The 16,895-nt window shown below is 50.6% G+C and overlaps 2 protein-coding genes across 2 annotated transcripts; one reads left to right on the top strand and one right to left on the bottom strand.

Moving 5' to 3' along the window:
- The first annotated feature begins 3,287 nt into the window (after window positions 1-3,287).
- FBXL15 (F-box and leucine rich repeat protein 15) lies at window positions 3,288-5,408 on the top strand. Its single transcript, XM_036736431.1, has 4 exons — window positions 3,288-3,386; window positions 3,690-3,843; window positions 4,084-4,589; window positions 5,138-5,408. The coding sequence occupies exons 1-4, from the start codon at window positions 3,346-3,348 to the stop codon at window positions 5,325-5,327; spliced, it is 891 nt and encodes a 296-aa protein (XP_036592326.1). The 5' UTR covers window positions 3,288-3,345; the 3' UTR covers window positions 5,328-5,408.
- Window positions 5,409-5,811: 403 nt separating this feature from the next.
- CUEDC2 (CUE domain containing 2) lies at window positions 5,812-12,483 on the bottom strand. Its single transcript, XM_036736432.1, has 9 exons — window positions 12,420-12,483; window positions 8,643-8,725; window positions 7,998-8,141; window positions 7,681-7,742; window positions 7,418-7,560; window positions 6,774-6,953; window positions 6,515-6,576; window positions 6,256-6,316; window positions 5,812-6,169 (listed from the first exon to the last, which is right to left on the bottom strand). Exons 2-9 carry the CDS (start codon window positions 8,714-8,716, stop codon window positions 6,023-6,025), a joined length of 873 nt encoding a protein of 290 aa, XP_036592327.1. The 5' UTR covers window positions 8,717-8,725; window positions 12,420-12,483; the 3' UTR covers window positions 5,812-6,022.
- Between the last annotated feature and the right edge of the window lie 4,412 nt (window positions 12,484-16,895).

Here is a 16,895-nt window from a genome sequence, read left to right as displayed (position 1 = left end):
GGAGGGGGCTGCGCGGGTTCCGCGTGGTGCTGAAGGGGACAGCGCCCGGCGGGGGCCTCACTGCGCAGGCGCCTTGACTGCCCCGAACAAAGGGGGGGCGGGGAGGAGGGGGGATTGCGCGGGGGGCGGGGCTACATGAAGGACGGCATCTTTATGCCAACCCCTTGCCTCCCTGCAGTCCCAGGTTTCTAGAATCCTCCCAGTCAGGTGTAACCTCTCGCCCCTCTAACTTCCCTCTGCCCTTCTGCAGGAATCCAACTCAAAAATCAATTCAACGAGCATTTATTAAGCACCTACTACTAGGTGCCAGGCACCGTGCCGACCAATCGGGGAAAAGACACCTGGGTTCTAGTTCCACGTGGCATGTTGTGTGATCCTGGAAGTGACTTCCCTTTTATGGATGTCTCTTCGTCTGTAAAATGAAATTAAACTAGTGGGTTTTACTTCCAGATCCCTTCCAGTCTTGATATTCTATGGCTCAAGGCCAGACTCTACTGAGGAACATTCGACCCTAGCCAAGTCGTCAACCTGATCTGGCTCAGATCTTCTTCATGTGGCCAATGAGGGCAGCAACAGCTGTCCAGCATCCTTCTTAGGACTGCTGTATCTAATGAGATCACATGTGAAAGTGTATTTGCAATCCACACAGCTTTTGGGAACCAACGTGCGCAACGCCTCACTCCGAGCTAGACCTTGAAGAGAAGACACATTTATTTTATCCTTCAACTGACATCGATTAAGTGCCTCTATGTGGGAGACACTATGCTAGGCACTCAGAAAAGAAAGACAAAATGAAAAAGTCACTCCCCTCAAGAAACTGACATTTTACCGCAGGGGTGGGAATATGTTATTTAAAACAATAAATACAATATCCTTTTGAGGAAGGTGAGAGCATCAACAAGGGAAAAGGCTTCTTATAGGAAGGAGCTGCATCCTAAGCTGATCCTTGAAGGAAGCTAAGGATTCTAAGAAGCGGAGGTATAGAGCAAATATATTCCAGGCAGGCAGGGCAACCTATGCAAAATCATGGAATGTTGAATTAAAAGAAGTGGGTTATTTAGGCTGGAACATAAGAGTGCCTAAAGGGGAATAATTTTGAAATGAGACACAGGAGATGGGGTCCTAGCCCTCAGGAAACTCATGGGGGGAGAGGGGAATAAAGTCCTGCAAAAGCCCGGGAAATGCTTAGTAATTGTCACAAACTATTAACACAATGATCACTATTTAGCACTTTTCAATGTATTTTCTTTACAACATCCCTGTGAATTGTGTGGCACAAGTATCATCCCTCCCTCAGATGAGGACCAGACCTCGAAATGTTGTGACTAAACCAATGAAACACATGGGTAAGGGGCCCCGCTGGGTCCCAAATCCAAGCCATCTGATGACTTTTTTTTGTTTACACCACTGCATTTTAATGGCACAAGAATTTGGTGGCTTTTAAGGCCCTATAACGAAGTCCAAAATATGCTGTTCCTTCCCCATTATCAATTGCTACACTGCATTCCCTAAGCTATAGATAGTTGGGAAGGCTCTGTAGACCCCAGATCAGCCCTAGGTTGTCAGTTCTCCTTGAGTAAAGGCTTCAGAGTGATCCAAGTATAAAAGAGGGGAGGTTAGTTAGGAACACTGACCCCCAGACTTCATCCAGCTCCCAGCTGGATTTGTTGCAGTTTTTCCATCCTTACCACCCTCCCAATCAGGGACAGAAAAGGATCAGGCTGCCCTTCAGTGCTGCGAGAAATCAGAATAGGCAGAAGATGAAATAAGGTTTTGGTTCTGCTCATTCCACAAGTTTCTCAGCATGGCCACCAGGGGTATCTTCAACGGTGGTAGTGGAAAGAGAGAACTGGATGCCTCCTGCCTCTCAACATTGTTATCCAAAAGTAAAATGGTTTAGTAAAAAGCAGTGTGCTACAGAACTGGAACATCCCCTTGAGAAAGCAGTGTGACTCAGGGAGTTACACTGCAGGTGGGACTCAGAGAGACCCAAGGCTGTGCATCAAGAGAGCTGTCTTGGTTTTTACCACAGATTCATTCGAAGTGGACACTTTTGTGTAATGTCCTCATCTCATGGAGGGGGCGGGGGGGGAGGGTTGTAAGGACAAAAGAGATGCTAAAATGTGATTCCCATATTTTAGAAAAGGCAGATGGATGCACGAGAATTTGATCTGTTCTCATAGTGCCCTCTTGTGTGCCTAATAATACGTTGCTACGTTAATGGAGATCCAGAGAAGAGAGGAAATGTGGGGTAGCAAAAAGATCCTAAATTTGAGTCATTACATCCTAGTTCTCATCTCAGCTGTGATGCAAACTTGCTGCATGGCTCTGAGAGTCGCTTCAAATGAACGAAAAGCATTTATTAAGTCCTTACTAGTTCCAGGCACTGTGTTAAAGGCTAGGAATACAAATACAAAAGCAAGACAGTCCCTACCTAACCTAAAAGAGCTAATATTCTAACTGGAGGACACAACATTTATAGGAGACTGTGGAACTCACTTATCTGCTTAGAAGGTATTTAACCAGTAAATACCCTTCCAACTCAGAAATTGTGTTGTAGAAAGGTTGTGGAAAAGGAATTCTTAGTCCTTTGCCTTGGGGAATGTGTACAGGGGGAGTCATTGTCTCACTGTTTCAGTATGAGCCACCTCCTCCCTTGCTTGCTACCTCGTAGATAGGGACAGAGACTGGGGGTTGGGGGTAGGGCAGTACTCTACCATTCACTGTGCTTACATCCGGACTTGCCTATTTAGCCACTACTGATTCATACAACAGAATTTTGGAGCTGAAAGGGTCCTTACTGATCCACCCCACAACTATTCTACAGGCTGGAAAACTGAGGCCAGTCTAAGAGAGTAAATAACGTGTCCAGGGTCGGCTAGCTAGATAGAGCTGAACTAGGCGATGGAGAGTGCACACGACCCATTCAATCGTCTTTAAGACCTTGCTCCTCTCTCAATCACCCCTGCTGTGGCTTGGAGTGGGGACACTGGGGCCCAGGCCCCACAAAAAGTCCAGGGGCTAAGCAGGCTCCAGATCCAGGAAGAGTTCCAGCCTCGAATCTCTTTGGACCAACCAGCCGCGGGACATTCCTTCCCGTACTTGCACCTGCCAAGCTCAGGAACCACAGCAAATCACTATCCCTTCCTAAAGCCATGGGACCCGGCCCTCTCCGCCTCGGGCTCAGGGTTCTGCCGGGAGACTTCAAGTACTGGACGCTCTGGGAGACGGCGATCGATTGAGCAGGTCTGACGGCTGTGCTAGGCGGCTCCTTAGCCGTCGTAGTCGCTGGAGGAGAGCACTGCGCAGGCGCAACGGAGACTGGCAGCGACATCGGGGCTACAGATGGAGCCGTCCGGCGGGGAGCAAGAGCCGGGGGCCGTCAGGTACCGAGGACTGGAGGGGCCCAGGAAAGGGGAACACCCCCCCCCCACCGGGTCAGGCTGGGCAAGTGATGGAGGGATGATGAAAGGAAGGGTTCCCCAGGGAGAGAGTCCTACAGCCCCGCACCATAGGAATCTGGAGGAGACCACCGAGGGACACTCATAGGGACATGGACGGGGGAGGGGAGGCGACCCATGGGGTCAAGCGTGGGGTGAGGGTTCGGGGTCCCTGCCCAAACCTGGGGGACTGAGTGGGGCGAGGGGCGGGAGTGGCCAGGGCACGGACTCCTCCTGTCCCCGCCCCAGGCTCCTGGACCTGCCCTGGGAGGACGTCCTGCTCCCGCACATCCTCAGCCGCATCCCCTTGCGGCAGCTGCTCCACCTGCAGCGCGTCAGCAAAGCTTTCCAGGCGCTCGTACAACTGCACCTGGCGCGCCTGCGCAGCTTTGACTCGGCACAGGTGACTCCGCCCTTCCCCGGGGCCTGGGGCGGGGCCTAGGGGCGGGGTCTGGGGGGGCGGGGCGTGCGGGCAGAGGTGGGAACCAGCCCCAGGTCTGACAAGGATCCTAGGAGGAGGACCTCCTCTGGTAGGACTCTGGAATGGGGTGCCGGAGGTATGGGGCGAGGAGGTGGGCGGGCTAGTGGTGGGGGCCGGTGTGCAGCCGGGACCCAGGTGTGAGCCCCGTGGGCACCTCCCCAGGTGGGCCCCCAGGTCCCGAGGGCAGCCCTGGGCCGGCTGCTGCGTGACTCGGAGGGGCTCCAGGAGCTGTGCCTGGAGTCGTGCCGTGACTGGCTGTCCGATGAAGACCTGGAGCCGGTGCTGAGCCGGAACCCCGGGCTGCGGCGCGTGGGACTGGCGGGCTGCGGGCGCCTCAGCCGCCGGGCCCTGGTGACGCTGTCCTTGAGCTGCGCGCAGCTGCGCTGCCTCTCGCTAGCCCACTGCGACTGGGTGGACGGACTGGCCCTGCGGGGCCTCGCCGACCGCTGCCCGTGCCTAGAGGCCCTGGACCTCACGGCGTGCCGACAGCTCAGGGACACGGCCGTGACCTACCTGGCCCAGCACCGCGGGGCCCAGCTCCGATCCCTCTCCCTGGCTGTCAACGCGAATGTGGGGGATGCCACAGTGCAAGAGCTAGCCCGGTGCTGCCCACAGCTCGAACACCTGGACCTCACCGGCTGTCTCCGAGTGCGGAGTGACGCCATCAGGTGCCGGGCCCAGGGGTTGGGGTTTCAGGTGGGCATGATAGGGAGGGAGTTCAATGAAAGGAAGGCCTTCCTAACACACTAGACCTGTCCACAAATGATACAAGGCACCTCTTAGGAGTGATCTTGTCAGGATGTTGTAGCAGGCATTCCAGAAGGGATTCCTCCTGGCAAGGAGATCGTGCTGTACAGTCTCTGAGCTTCTCTGAATCTGAGATTGTATGATTCTGAGTCAATTTTCTGCTCATACAGATGAGAAAATTAATGCTCAGAGGTATGTGGTTTGACCATGGTCACACAGTGACTTGTTAAAGGGTTCGAAGTAGAACCAAAGTCCTCATCTTCCAGTTCAAGAACAGTTCTACCATCTTTCGGGGGGCTCCCTAGTCTGTTTGGCCACTGACCTGATCTGTAACCTTAGGGGAATCACTGTCCTTCTCTGGGCCTCTGTTAAACAATGGGCTTGATGACCACTAAGGCCCCTCCTGTCTGTTGGGAGAGGGCATACCTCCTGGCCCTCATAGACTCTCTTTACCTGCCCCCTCCCCCAGGACCCTGGCAGAGTATTGCCCACGGCTGCGCTCACTTCGGGTACGTCACTGTCATGATGTGGCTGAGTCCAGCCTGAGTGCCCTGAGGAAACGTGGTGTGGACATTGACGTGGAACCACCCCTGCAGCGGGCCCTTGTCCTGTTACAGGATGTTGTGGGCTTTGCTCCCTTTGTCAACCTGCAAATCTGACCAATCAGTGAAGGGTGGAGGATTGGGGGTTTGGTGAACACAGCTGGACTGTGGATCTGGGAACACCCTTCGCTGGGGGGCTCTGCCTTCATCTCCTTACCCTCAACTGGGATGGAGCCTGGATAGTGTCACCAGCTTGAGGAGGGGGAAGAGGGAGAGAGAAAGAGTGCTGGACTGAGACTGGGGGGAGGGTAGGCAGCTCTCTCTGGGGAAAGATAGAAATAAAAGACCACTTGAACCTGGCACAACTCTGCTGCTCTTGGGGAGAGGACATGGAGGAACAGGACAATCCCAATATATGTTCCCCAGACTGAGAGGGGTTGGGAAGGGTGAGGGGAATCAGATAAGGGTCTTCTCAGTTGATGAGGAATAAGAAGTCCATGAGAGCAGCAGCAATCATACCTGATCTGGGCTAAGGAAAGATAAATCCACTTCTTTCATCCATGCCCACCTCCTTAGAGACAAATAATCAGTTCTCATGCCTCACTCCTGCCACTTTACTCAAATGAAGAAACTTCAGGAAAGACTTTGAAACTAAGCTTGGCTCGGGCAGAGCAGGCTTCATAATCCTTAGCCAGGAAGACCCTGGTGGCAGGGCTAGCCCAGTTGTCTTATTTTGACTTTGGGGGTCGTTGACCCCAAGTCCTTCGGACGCCTCTGGCCCACAGTCCTCCACTTCCCCAGGGTGGGGACACTCAATGGAACTTGTACTTCCGGGCTGGTTTGAGACTGATGTAAGTGGACTTCATCCCTTCAGGTTCCGGCTTCCTAATGTCCTTGTAACGCTCACCCTTGGTACTCACCACCTGGTTGTCAATGTATCGGATCAGCTTCTTAGGGGCCTGTTAAGAATACAGGTCAGAGGTGGACAGGAGGCCTTAACCCAGAAAGGGAAGTCCTTGTAATCCCTCACCCCCAACCTACTCACCTCCTTTGGGGCCACAGGCCGGTGAGTTTTCTGATCTTCTTCACTGTCCACCATCATGTACCTGCCATGATAGATCCCTGGTTAGTATGCCTCTTCAGACATCCTCCCCATGGACTAGGGGGAAGGTCAGAGGCACTTGGGATAAACCAGAAGCCCCAGTACAGATCTTTTGGGTGGGAAGGTTCTAACTGGCTGCTTAGATAAGCCCAGTAGGGCTACCTTACTCAATCTAACCATCTCCCTTCTCCTCCAAACTCACCTTTGTAGAATGAAGGATTTCAGTTCTTCTTTCTTGGGAACTCCCGCTACCCTTAATGTGTCCTAGAAGGAAAAGCAGAATCTGGGCCTATTTTTCCATTTACCTAAGTTCCCCATACTCAGCCCTGGATTGGATATATACCCATCTCTCCCCATCCACCCTAGGTCCTTGTATCCCTTCTATTTCTGGCCATGATGAGGAAGGAAAAACTGGTCAGTGGTCCAGAGAACCAAGAGTAAGAGGTATCTGTGGCATATACCTTTGAGTTGCTGCCTAAGGCTTGGGGCTCCACTTTCTCCTCTACCATGATGTGAACAGCCTCTTCTAGGTCCCCCCGAGCCATGGACAATGCCCACTGTGCTCTCCTCACTGTGCAGGAAGGGAACATTTCCAGGAGCAGTTGTATCCCAGCCTGGAGCTCATCAGTTTCAGAGACCTCCTGCAAGTCAGGACCAGGTGATGAGGCGTAGAAGCTGGTCACATAATCTCTCCCAATACTACACACATATACAAGGGTTTGACTCCAAAAGGCATGAGACAGGCACTCATTCCACCCACATATGCTTATTAATAGGCAGAGAACACTTTGCACATAGTAGGTGCTCAATACCAATATGGTAGGTTGCTGTCTACACATAAGAGCAATAACTCACAAATATGTGGAAGGAGTTACAAGTGTTATATCTGTTGTACAGAAGAGGAATCTAAGGTTCAGAAAGGTGAAGTCTTTGCCCAAGGTGTCACAATCAACATGTGTCACAGATGGGATTTGAATCTAGGTCTTTCCTGAGTCCATGTCCCTCTTTTGGCTGCACTTGACTGCCCTCTCAAAAGCCCCCTCCTTTTCCCACCATTCAGGTTCTAATTCTCACTGCCCTCTCCCCACTCCCACCCATTCCATACCTCAGCTTTTGTGCCTCCCCCCAGGAGTGGGGTAGAGGTATGTGCCTGAGACTTCCTTATCTCTTGGATACCTTCCTCATGGCTCTGGAGACATTCTGGAGAAGTAGAAGCATTGTCCTTCTGGCTCTTGGGACACACATTCTCTTAAAGGCACAGAGTACATGGTTTTCAATCAGTCACAGGGATGGGGGGACAGGGGAGGGAAGTCCTAGATAAGTGCTCTACAACCCATTTGCCTGATTGTATCCCAGTTCAGAACTCACCTTTGTTCCGTGCATCACTCAGCTGGCCTGAGAGGTCGAACATCATGTCGCAAACTGTCCCGCTGAGAGGGAAGTAGGACCAGGGGTGAGGAAGCCACTCTGTCCTCCACTCAAACCCCACCCCAGAGAACCCTGGAATTGTCATCTGATTTCCTTCCGTTGCTTTCCCAGCCATGTTCCCCCAGTCCTACCCATTCCCATCCCAAGATAAGTGGACATGGTAGCCCCCCTATCATGCCCAGGGAAGATTTGGAATTGGAAAAGAAAGGGCTGGATCAAGGATTTGGAAGGGAGGATACAAGAATCCCCAGTCACACCTGGGGATCTTGGCAAAGCCAGGCACATAGGCGTCCATCATCTCTGCAAAAGCTTCCATGTCAAAGTTTTCATCCGATGCCCCTGGAGAACCCAGATCCTCCAGGACCCCAGTTATGTAGGAGAAGACAACTTCATCCAAGCCACTGGAAGGGATAGAGAGGGGGGTGGGGTGGAGCATCTTGTGGAAGAACAGCTCCACACACTTGCCCCCAGCTCTGGTCCTCAACTCCTGAGACTTATTCTCTCAAAAAGTGAAGAAGCAGTGAGATTGGGGCTGCATCTTGTTTCCCCTGAGATGGTAAGCGTGGAGGGCAGAGTGCCACAGGACTATGCAATCCTCTCCTTCAACCCCAAGTTCTAGTTCCCATTCTGCCCTACACACCTCAAGCTATGTTAGGCAGATTATCCACATTGAGCCTGGGTCTATTCATCTTTACGGTAAATTGAAAGGCAAGCATTCCACAGCAGGGTGATCCTTCCCCTCAGAGGAGAAGATCTCCTCCTTAGGAGGGACCTTTCTCCATTCCCCAACTGCCTTTTCAGAGAGGGAGAGGCTGCTGCAGACCTTGGAAAAGCAGCACTAAGCACAGGAGAAGCCACCCTCTCAAAGCACCGCCAGAGGTGGTCAGGGAGCCAGCACATACCTGAGATCAGCACCTGGGATATGAGCTTGGGTAAAGCTGGTTAATGTATCTCGGATGATCCTCTCAAGTTCCATTGCTCTGTCCTGAAGGGGCAGAGAACATATGAGGCCCTCACTGGACTTCTCCCACCCTTGCTACTGCTCACTAACCTCACTGGTGTTGGGGGACACTGACAGCCTTCTAAGCCCTTCTCCTTAAATGATCTGTCAGCTGGATGACTTTGCCAAGTCTTGCTCTACCCAGGGTCTCTGCTCCCCTGGAGACTGTGTCCCCAGCTCCATACAGAATCCCTAAAGTTTTCTCACCTTTCTCTTTTCCTGAGGTATGAATAGTGGAGGAGGCCCAGTCTCTAAGGAAAAAGAGGTCCGAGGGGTAGTGGGCTCCTCCCCCAGACCAGCCCTCAAATAGGACCCCCCCCCCCCCCCCCCCCCGCTAGAATCCCAGAGGCCCTAGGGTCAGATGCTTCTGAGCTGGTGGAATCCCAGCCCTTCAAAACCCATCTGGCTAAGCGCCTGATCACAAGTGTGCCCATTGTCTGGCCGCCAGCGCGGGAAGGCTTAGAGTCACAGACCCACCCACAACAGAATCCTAGAGCCACCCACCTGTCCATCCAGACAAAGGAGCTTTTCTGGAAGGGAAAGGATGGGATGGGTTGGACAAGTTATTTCACAAATTCTCTCCACCATCATAGTACCCCTCTACCCATCCCACTAGTCTGTGCCTCTGACTTTTGAGTTTCTCCTCTCTCTACTCCAGAGGAATCCCTCGGCTGAGGCCTGGGGTTGAGCCTAATGCCCTTTGCATAGACCTACTCTCTAGGGAGAGGCTAAGAGAAGACTATCAGGGCATCCATGCTCAACAAATCTGTGTTGACTGACCAACAGCCAAGTGTTACTTAGTCACTTAGTCACTACCCTGGTCTCTGAGACAGGTAATTAACAGCAGTTTTACCAATGATAAAATCTTCACTAAGGTACCTCCTTAGTGGTCAACTACAGTTTTCTGAGACAGAAAAATAGAAATCACAGTTCTGGATCCCACAGTCTGGTTGGGGAGACACAATCAATCTACACATTCCCAGCTAAACAATGAAAACATGCAGCAATGTGGTACAGTGGGGAGTGCTGGCTATGGAGTCAGCGGATTTGGGTTCAATCCTGCCTGAGACATATTCCTTCTGTGACCTTGGACGCATCGCTTTCCTGGGCCTCAGTTTCCTCAACTCTAAAATGAGAAGGTTAGGCCAGATGACCACTAAGACCCCTTGTAATCATAAGGGGTCCTCCTGCTCCTGCATTCCAAGCTTTCGGGGAGAGGTAGAGTCTGAAGAATCTCCTAACACAGGTCTATCAAAGCAAAAGCTTCTTTCCTAGCATTCAAAGCTTCCACTCTGGAAACTTCTAGGGATGACTGACTGACACATGGATCACTCCTAAATTCTGACTCTTGTCATTGGCCTAGGAATCTCTGCTAGGGAGAAAACCCTTGCCATAAATAGGCATAAATTATGTACTTTCTGGGGAGGGAGATGGTTTTTCTCTTCCCTGCCTCTGAGGCCCTAAAAAAATAGCATGTTTTCAATGGAAAGTGCACCAGGTTGGAGTGAGGAGACCTGGGTTCTAAATTGCTTCTGCCCTAACTTATTGTGATCTCTGAAAAGTTGCTTCTTTTTAAAAAAAATAATAAAAGGAAATTTATTTCCCTTGGGACTCAGTTTCCTCATCTGTAAAATGAGATTGGAATAGAAACTGGCTCTCTTCTCTTTTTATTCATTTTTCTGATTGTTTTCTTCAACCCTAAAATGGGTTTAGGATGGGAAGACAGGCCCTTCTTTGCTGAAGATAGAAGGCAGGAGACAGAGACAGAGGAAAGGAGGAAGAAAAAGAAAGCGAGAGAGAAAGGAAGGAAGACCTACTGAGGACCCTCAGGTTCTCAACCTGTGGGCTAAGGATCTCTGGAAGTTGTAGGAATTTATTACAAGGGGTCTCTGGATATATAAATAAGCATAAAAATTCTACATACTGAATACATAATGTACGTTTTCAAGTATGTATCAATACCGTTAGGAATAATAAAATACAATGTTAATCTGAAAAATCTCTTACTGAATTTGTAGTATTTTCTCATCTGTCTTCATGTACTTTCCCAAGAAGTAAATACAACTGTTTTTATATGTGTGTGGGGGTCTTCAACGTGTTTTTGCATTCAAAATGGTTCCTTGTACCCTCAAAAGGTTGGAAACCAGTATACCAAAGAGTGCTCTATGTAAACAGTGTAGTGGAAAGAGAAAATGATTTGAAGTAGGGAAAGATCTAGGCTCAAATTTTATTTCCATATTTATTAGCTATATGCCTATGAATAAGTCAAGGAAATGTTTTTAAGCCTCAGTTTCATCATCTGTAAAAAGGGACTAATAAAACCTGTAATACTAACTTCACGGGGTTGTGAGGATCAAATGTATATAAAGCACTGTGCTATTCTCATAGTCCTGTGAAGTCACATACTGTCTTATAAATTGTCATCTCCCAGTTTTTCCCCCAATTACCCAGCAGAGGGCTTAAAAAAGAGTAGGTCCTGGGAAAAAGAAGAAAAAAGTTTGCTTGATGTGAATTTATGGCAAACTCGGTGGCATCTTCAAACATCTGCCAAACAGGCCCCCTCAAATGGTCTCCCCTTTCTCAGCCAGGTTCCAGCTCAGCCAGCCTCTCCCAGAAAGCCTTCCCGATCAGGACGGCCCATACTACTGACTCCCCGGCCTCTAAGCATCATGCCCCGGGGCAGACTTTGGGCCCCACGATCCGGCCCGGACCACACACCGATCCACCCAGGGAGCCGAGGTCGGACAATTCCCCGGAGCCAAGCCCCAGGCCTTCCCACCCTGCAGAGCAGCGCGCCAAGGCTGCCGGCTGGATGAGGATGGATGGGGACCAGTGGTGATGGATGCATGCATGGATGGATGGATGGATGGATGGATGGATGGATGGATGGATGGATGGGACGGAGGTAAATACGGAGAGGTGGGAATGGGAGGGGGGGACGGAGATCGGGAGGGGCACAGAGATGGATGTGACGGTGGAGACAGGGCGAGGGTGGAGATGCGGCTAACGAGAGAGACAATCAAGATACTTATAGACTAGGTAATAGAATAGAGCTAGCGTTCACGGAGCGCTTTAAGGTTGCAAATTGTTTGGTCCTCGCAACAACCCGATGAGGTGGGCGCCATCATCACCCCCATTGTACAGATACAGGAACTGAGGCAGATAAAGTGAGGGCGCGTGGAGATGAGGAGGAGGATGGAGACGGAGACCGGGATAACAATTAATAATAATAATAGTAATTTAAGGTTTGCAAATGGCTTTATATACATTTGATCCTCACAACAGCTTGGTGAAGTTGGTGCTCTCATCCACCCCATTTTACAGATGAAGAAACGGAGGCTAAGGGAGATTAAGGGGCGGAGAATGGAGACGGGGAGACTGGGGGCTAGGAGAAGCGGGGCTGGGCGCCGGGGGGAGGTCGGGAGGGTGCCATGTGCGCCCCGTGGGGGCAGACGAGGAAAGAGGCGGGCGATGCAGGCCCCAAGGTCGCGCTCGCGAAGGGTTGAGGGGGGGCCGGGCTCAGCGCCCGCGGAGCCTCAGGCCTCCCCCACCCCCGGGGCGTCCTCCTGCGGGGGCGTTCTCCGGGTCACTGGGCCGGGCTTGGCCCTGCGGGGGGCGGGGAGGGGAGGGAGGGAAGAGGAGGGGGGAGCGAGGGCCGAGGGGGAGAGATGGGGGTCACCTGCTCTCTCGGCGCTGACGCTGGTGCAGGCGGCCGCTAGTCCCGCGCAGCAGCGCACTTCCCGCCTGCACCACCGAGAGAAGCGCGCCGTGGCCTAGAGCGGCCCCGTGGCGGCCATCTTTGTTAAGGGAAAGGGGGAGTGTGGGGGCTTCCCTGCGCCTGACGTCATGGTGTCAGAGATGGTCACCTAGTGCGACCCCTTCGCATTAACATGGGGAAACTGAGGTTCTCCCAGAGCAAAAAAGGGTCCCCGGAGGTCGACCTTCCCATTTTACAGATAGGGAAACTGAGGCCCAGAGAGCCGTTAAGTGAGTCCAGGTCACGTAGGAAGTTAATAGAAGATCCGAGATAAGAACCCAGGTTTTAGGGCTCCAGATCCAGGGCTGTGCCCCCTTAGTTTGTCCAGCCTGCCCCCATCCCTGGCCCTCTGCTCCTCTCCTCTTTCTACTTAAAGGAGTCATTAGGGCTTGTTTTTCAACAAGGGCGTTGACCCTTCACATCCCCTTTTGGGTTTTCCTTGGCGGAAGCACTGGCGCGGTTTGTCTTTTCCTTTTCCAGCTCATTTTACAGATGAGAAAACTGAGGCCGCCAGGGCTACGTGACTTGCCCGGGGTCACACAGCTAGCAAGTGTCTGACGTCAGATCTGAATCTTCCTGACTCCGGCCCCGAGCTGTGTGCACTATGGCGCCACCTAGCGGCCCTTGAAGGCACCTCACAGACCACCTAATCAAAGCCAATTCAACAAATACCGATTAGATGGCCTCTGCTTTGTACAAAACACTGTGCTTTCAATCCCTCGTTTTACAGATGAGGAAACTGAGCCAAAACCTTAGGTTCATATCCTGGCTCAGTTGCTTTTTAGCTCTGTGAATTTGACTAAGTCTTAGTCGGGTGGAAAAAGCATTGTCTTTGGAACCAGAGAACCTGGGTTCAAATCCTACCTTCTAAAACCAAAATCTTATTTCTAATATGTCACCTCTATGCGATTGGGATCCAGTCACTTAGCCTCCGTGGGACTCAAATTTCTTGTTCTGTAAAGTAAGAGGGCTGGACTCTACGGTCTCTTTAGTTCTTTTCCATATCTGTAATCTTTTGTGATCTCTCTTAACCTCATTTCCCTATGTTAAATTGAAGGGGTTGCGGTAGATTATTTCTAAGAGTAAGTTTCCAAATTCTGCAGTCCTAAATCTATCCAATATAGTTTGGTGGTCGCTTGGGGGTCTGCGGTCTGAGGCCAGAAGGTGTAGGGAAAATACTTTGGTATTTATTAATGTTGTTTGAGTCTAGCCTTGTGTGCTAGATATCATTTAACTCAGGATGTGTATAGGTCATGCTGACTCCAAAGACCCTCCAGGGGAACCAGAGATTACTGTAAGGAATAGTTGGGACTCCGCTCAAAGCTTGTGTTTTGGGTTTGCCCAATAGCTTGTGTTTTGGCATCTACTCAAATTTTATTGAATGTTTATACTTGCCTACTGATAATACATTTCAAGCAACCTAAGGAAACTGACTTTTTGGGAAACTGCCTATGTGTAGGTCACCCAACTTATACCCTTATTTGAACTATTTGAACTTACAGAGATTGGGAGTGAGGAGAGCCAGCCATACATTTTTCTGGCCCTGTGTGACCCTGGGCAAATCACTTAACCCTGTTTACCTCAGTTTCCTCATCTGTAAAATGAACTGGAGAAGGAATGGCAAACTACTCCAGTATCTCTGCCAAAAAAACCCCAAATGAGGTCATGAAGAGTCACTATGACTAAAACAACTGAACAAACAAATAAACAAAAAAACCCTCTGTCAAGCCTACTTAATAAAATTCTTTCTAAAAACTTTTTTAGGTTTTGGGCTTGTTTTCCACTGACAAGGGGCCCAGGGTCAGATTGTTATCCCCTCCTTTAGTCCTTCCAGGCTTGCTTCCCTTGGGCTAACCTCTTCAAAGCCAAATATAGGAGGAGAAGAAGAAATGCCTGTTTACTCTTCCCCTCTCTCCTACTGGAAAGGCATCAGTCCCTTCCCCACCTCTAATGGCTGGGCTCTGAGATGCCTGGGTTTCTTAGTCCTTGGGACACTAAGGGCTGAGCTCAAATTATGGGCTATCCCAGCATAGGCATTTTTGCCAGGGCTAGGGCTGGGCAAGGGTTTAGAGCCACCCCCAAGCACCGATCTGCCTGAGGGACCCCTAAGGCCCTGAGGAGGTTGACTGTCCAAGAAAAGAGCAAGAACTGAAGAACAGAGATAATCTTTTCTAGAAAAGATTTGGAGTCTGGGACTCTGATGGATGTCAATGACAGGGTTAGGAAGCCCTATACGTGAGTCAGGGAGGGGATGTGAAGAGTTTCCTGTTTTACCTCCAGTTGGCTCAGCTTTCCAGCTCATGGGCTGTGAGCTGGGAACTCCAGTCACCGTGGCCCCTTCCTCCAGGCCCCTGACTTGATTACTCCTTCAAGAAGCAAGGCTGAACAGCAGAAGAGTGACTGACTTGGGGTCCATTAGAATATGAGCTTGAGAGCAGGAACTGTCTTTTCCTTTCTTTTTAAACTCAATGCCTAGCATAGTGCCTGGCATATGATAGGCACTTAATAAATGTTTATTGACTGACAGATGAGAGAATATTGGAGTCAAAAGGTAGTGCATAGGGGCAGCTAGGTGGCACAGTGAGTAGAGCATCAGCCCTGGAGTCAGGAGGACCTGAGTTCAAATCTGACCTCAGGCACTTGACTCACTTACTAGCTGTGTGACCTTGGGCAAGTCACTTAACCCCGATTGCCCTGCCTTCCCCCCTCCAAAAAAAAAAAGGTAGTGCATAGGGAGGGGGAAAAGTCACCTTTGTCAAGTATGTTCTTGGAAATTCCCACAAGAAAAGAGGCTGTCCCCTATCCCTTACCAACAGGAGGCAAGTAGGCAAGCCAGAGCACCAATCTTCTGCAGATGAGTAAACTGAGTCCCACAAAGGATCATGGGTGGGAAAAAGCACCACTGAACCCCAGAGTGGTATTCCTCAAGCTAAGCCCCTCTCCTACATGTCCCATTTAGGGCCTCTTCCCCTTCCCTCCACCTAGACTTAATGGCTTCTGGGCAGTTTGTGTCAGTCAGAGCATCATAAAACAGGGAAGCCACCCACCAAGAACAATGCAAGGGTTAACAACAAGGGGCTGCTGGCTTTGAACCTCAGCCAAAACAGGGGCCCTGAGGAGGGGATGTGGACTAGGCTCCTAGCCTTCATCTCCCCCACTGCCTCTACCCCTACCCTCCAGTCACACCCCCACAGTCCCTGAAGTGGCCTCCTCATTGCACAATCCCTAATGACGAGGCCTCTCACATTCCGAGAACTTTCCCATTTCCTCTCCAGATGGCCCCATGGGTTCCCACCCCCACCAATCCCCTATATCTTCCCCTCCTCCACCTTCTCTCTACCCCCACCCCATTCTGCTGAGCTACAAGAACAGGGGTTAGGAATTTAAAAAAAAAATTTAACTCCCTAGCTTCTCATTTACTAGGAAAGTTAGGGAAATGATGCCCACCCCCATCTTGAATCCCAATGCAGAGATAACCTCTCTTGCCTTCTGATCCAACCTCTTACTAAGGACCCTCTATGAACAAGCCTTGTTGAGGTGGGGGTGGGCGGTGTTTCTGGTTGGTTGGGCTAGGAGATGGGACAGGACAATTCCTTTCAGATGGGGGAGCTGCAGAATACATTTCACAGATATAAGAAGGAACCTCTGACCCCAGAGCCCCACCTGTCCCCAAGTGTGGGGAGCTTCAAGAAGACATCCTGGCCTAGAATCTTAACCACATTCCTGTTAGACTAATGAACTACTCCTTCCTCAGACCACCACCACAAACACTTGAAACCTCAGTTTTTCCCTCCAAAAAATAGGATAATAGCATCCATATCCCCTCCTGCAAGAACTCAAGGATATCAGTGCTGTGGTTGGTCACCTGTGCCACCCTCCAGAGGAGCAGCTGGGTTGATCTTGGGTGGCCCCAGGCTTCCGTCCTTATTTCCACTCCACCAAGGACCAACCTATGCCTGCCATTCAATATAAGAATGGTCTTTCTTCCCCTATGCAATTTGTAGTCACTTTCCTACCCTTTTTAAAATTTGATTCTTGGGGCCACACTTTGAGAGAGGTTGTAAGTGATGAGGTTTAGGGGTGCTCGGGACCCCAAAATACTGACAATCCGGGTCCTACCCAAATGAATTCTACCCAATCCTTTCAGCCAAATAAAAACAAAATTTATTAAAGATTTGCCATATTGGGTAGACCCTTAAAGAATCTGAACATTTGTGACACTTGTATTGACGAGCGGACCAGAACAATCTGAGCCAGATTGAATCTGAGCACCTTCATGGAAGCAAGATGGATCATATGTACAGAAAGACTGAAGGAGGGATCTAGGGTTGGCCAAGTAGTCTGGGGGTGATGGGGGAGCAGTTTGGGGAGGGTCTTGAGGAGGAGACTAAGGAGGAT

Source organism: Trichosurus vulpecula, chromosome 8, assembly GCF_011100635.1.
Source record: "Trichosurus vulpecula isolate mTriVul1 chromosome 8, mTriVul1.pri, whole genome shotgun sequence".
Classification (NCBI taxonomy): domain Eukaryota; kingdom Metazoa; phylum Chordata; class Mammalia; order Diprotodontia; family Phalangeridae; genus Trichosurus; species Trichosurus vulpecula.
Note: the sequence above shows the minus strand (reverse complement) of the source record. Positions and strands in the feature narration are given on the sequence as shown.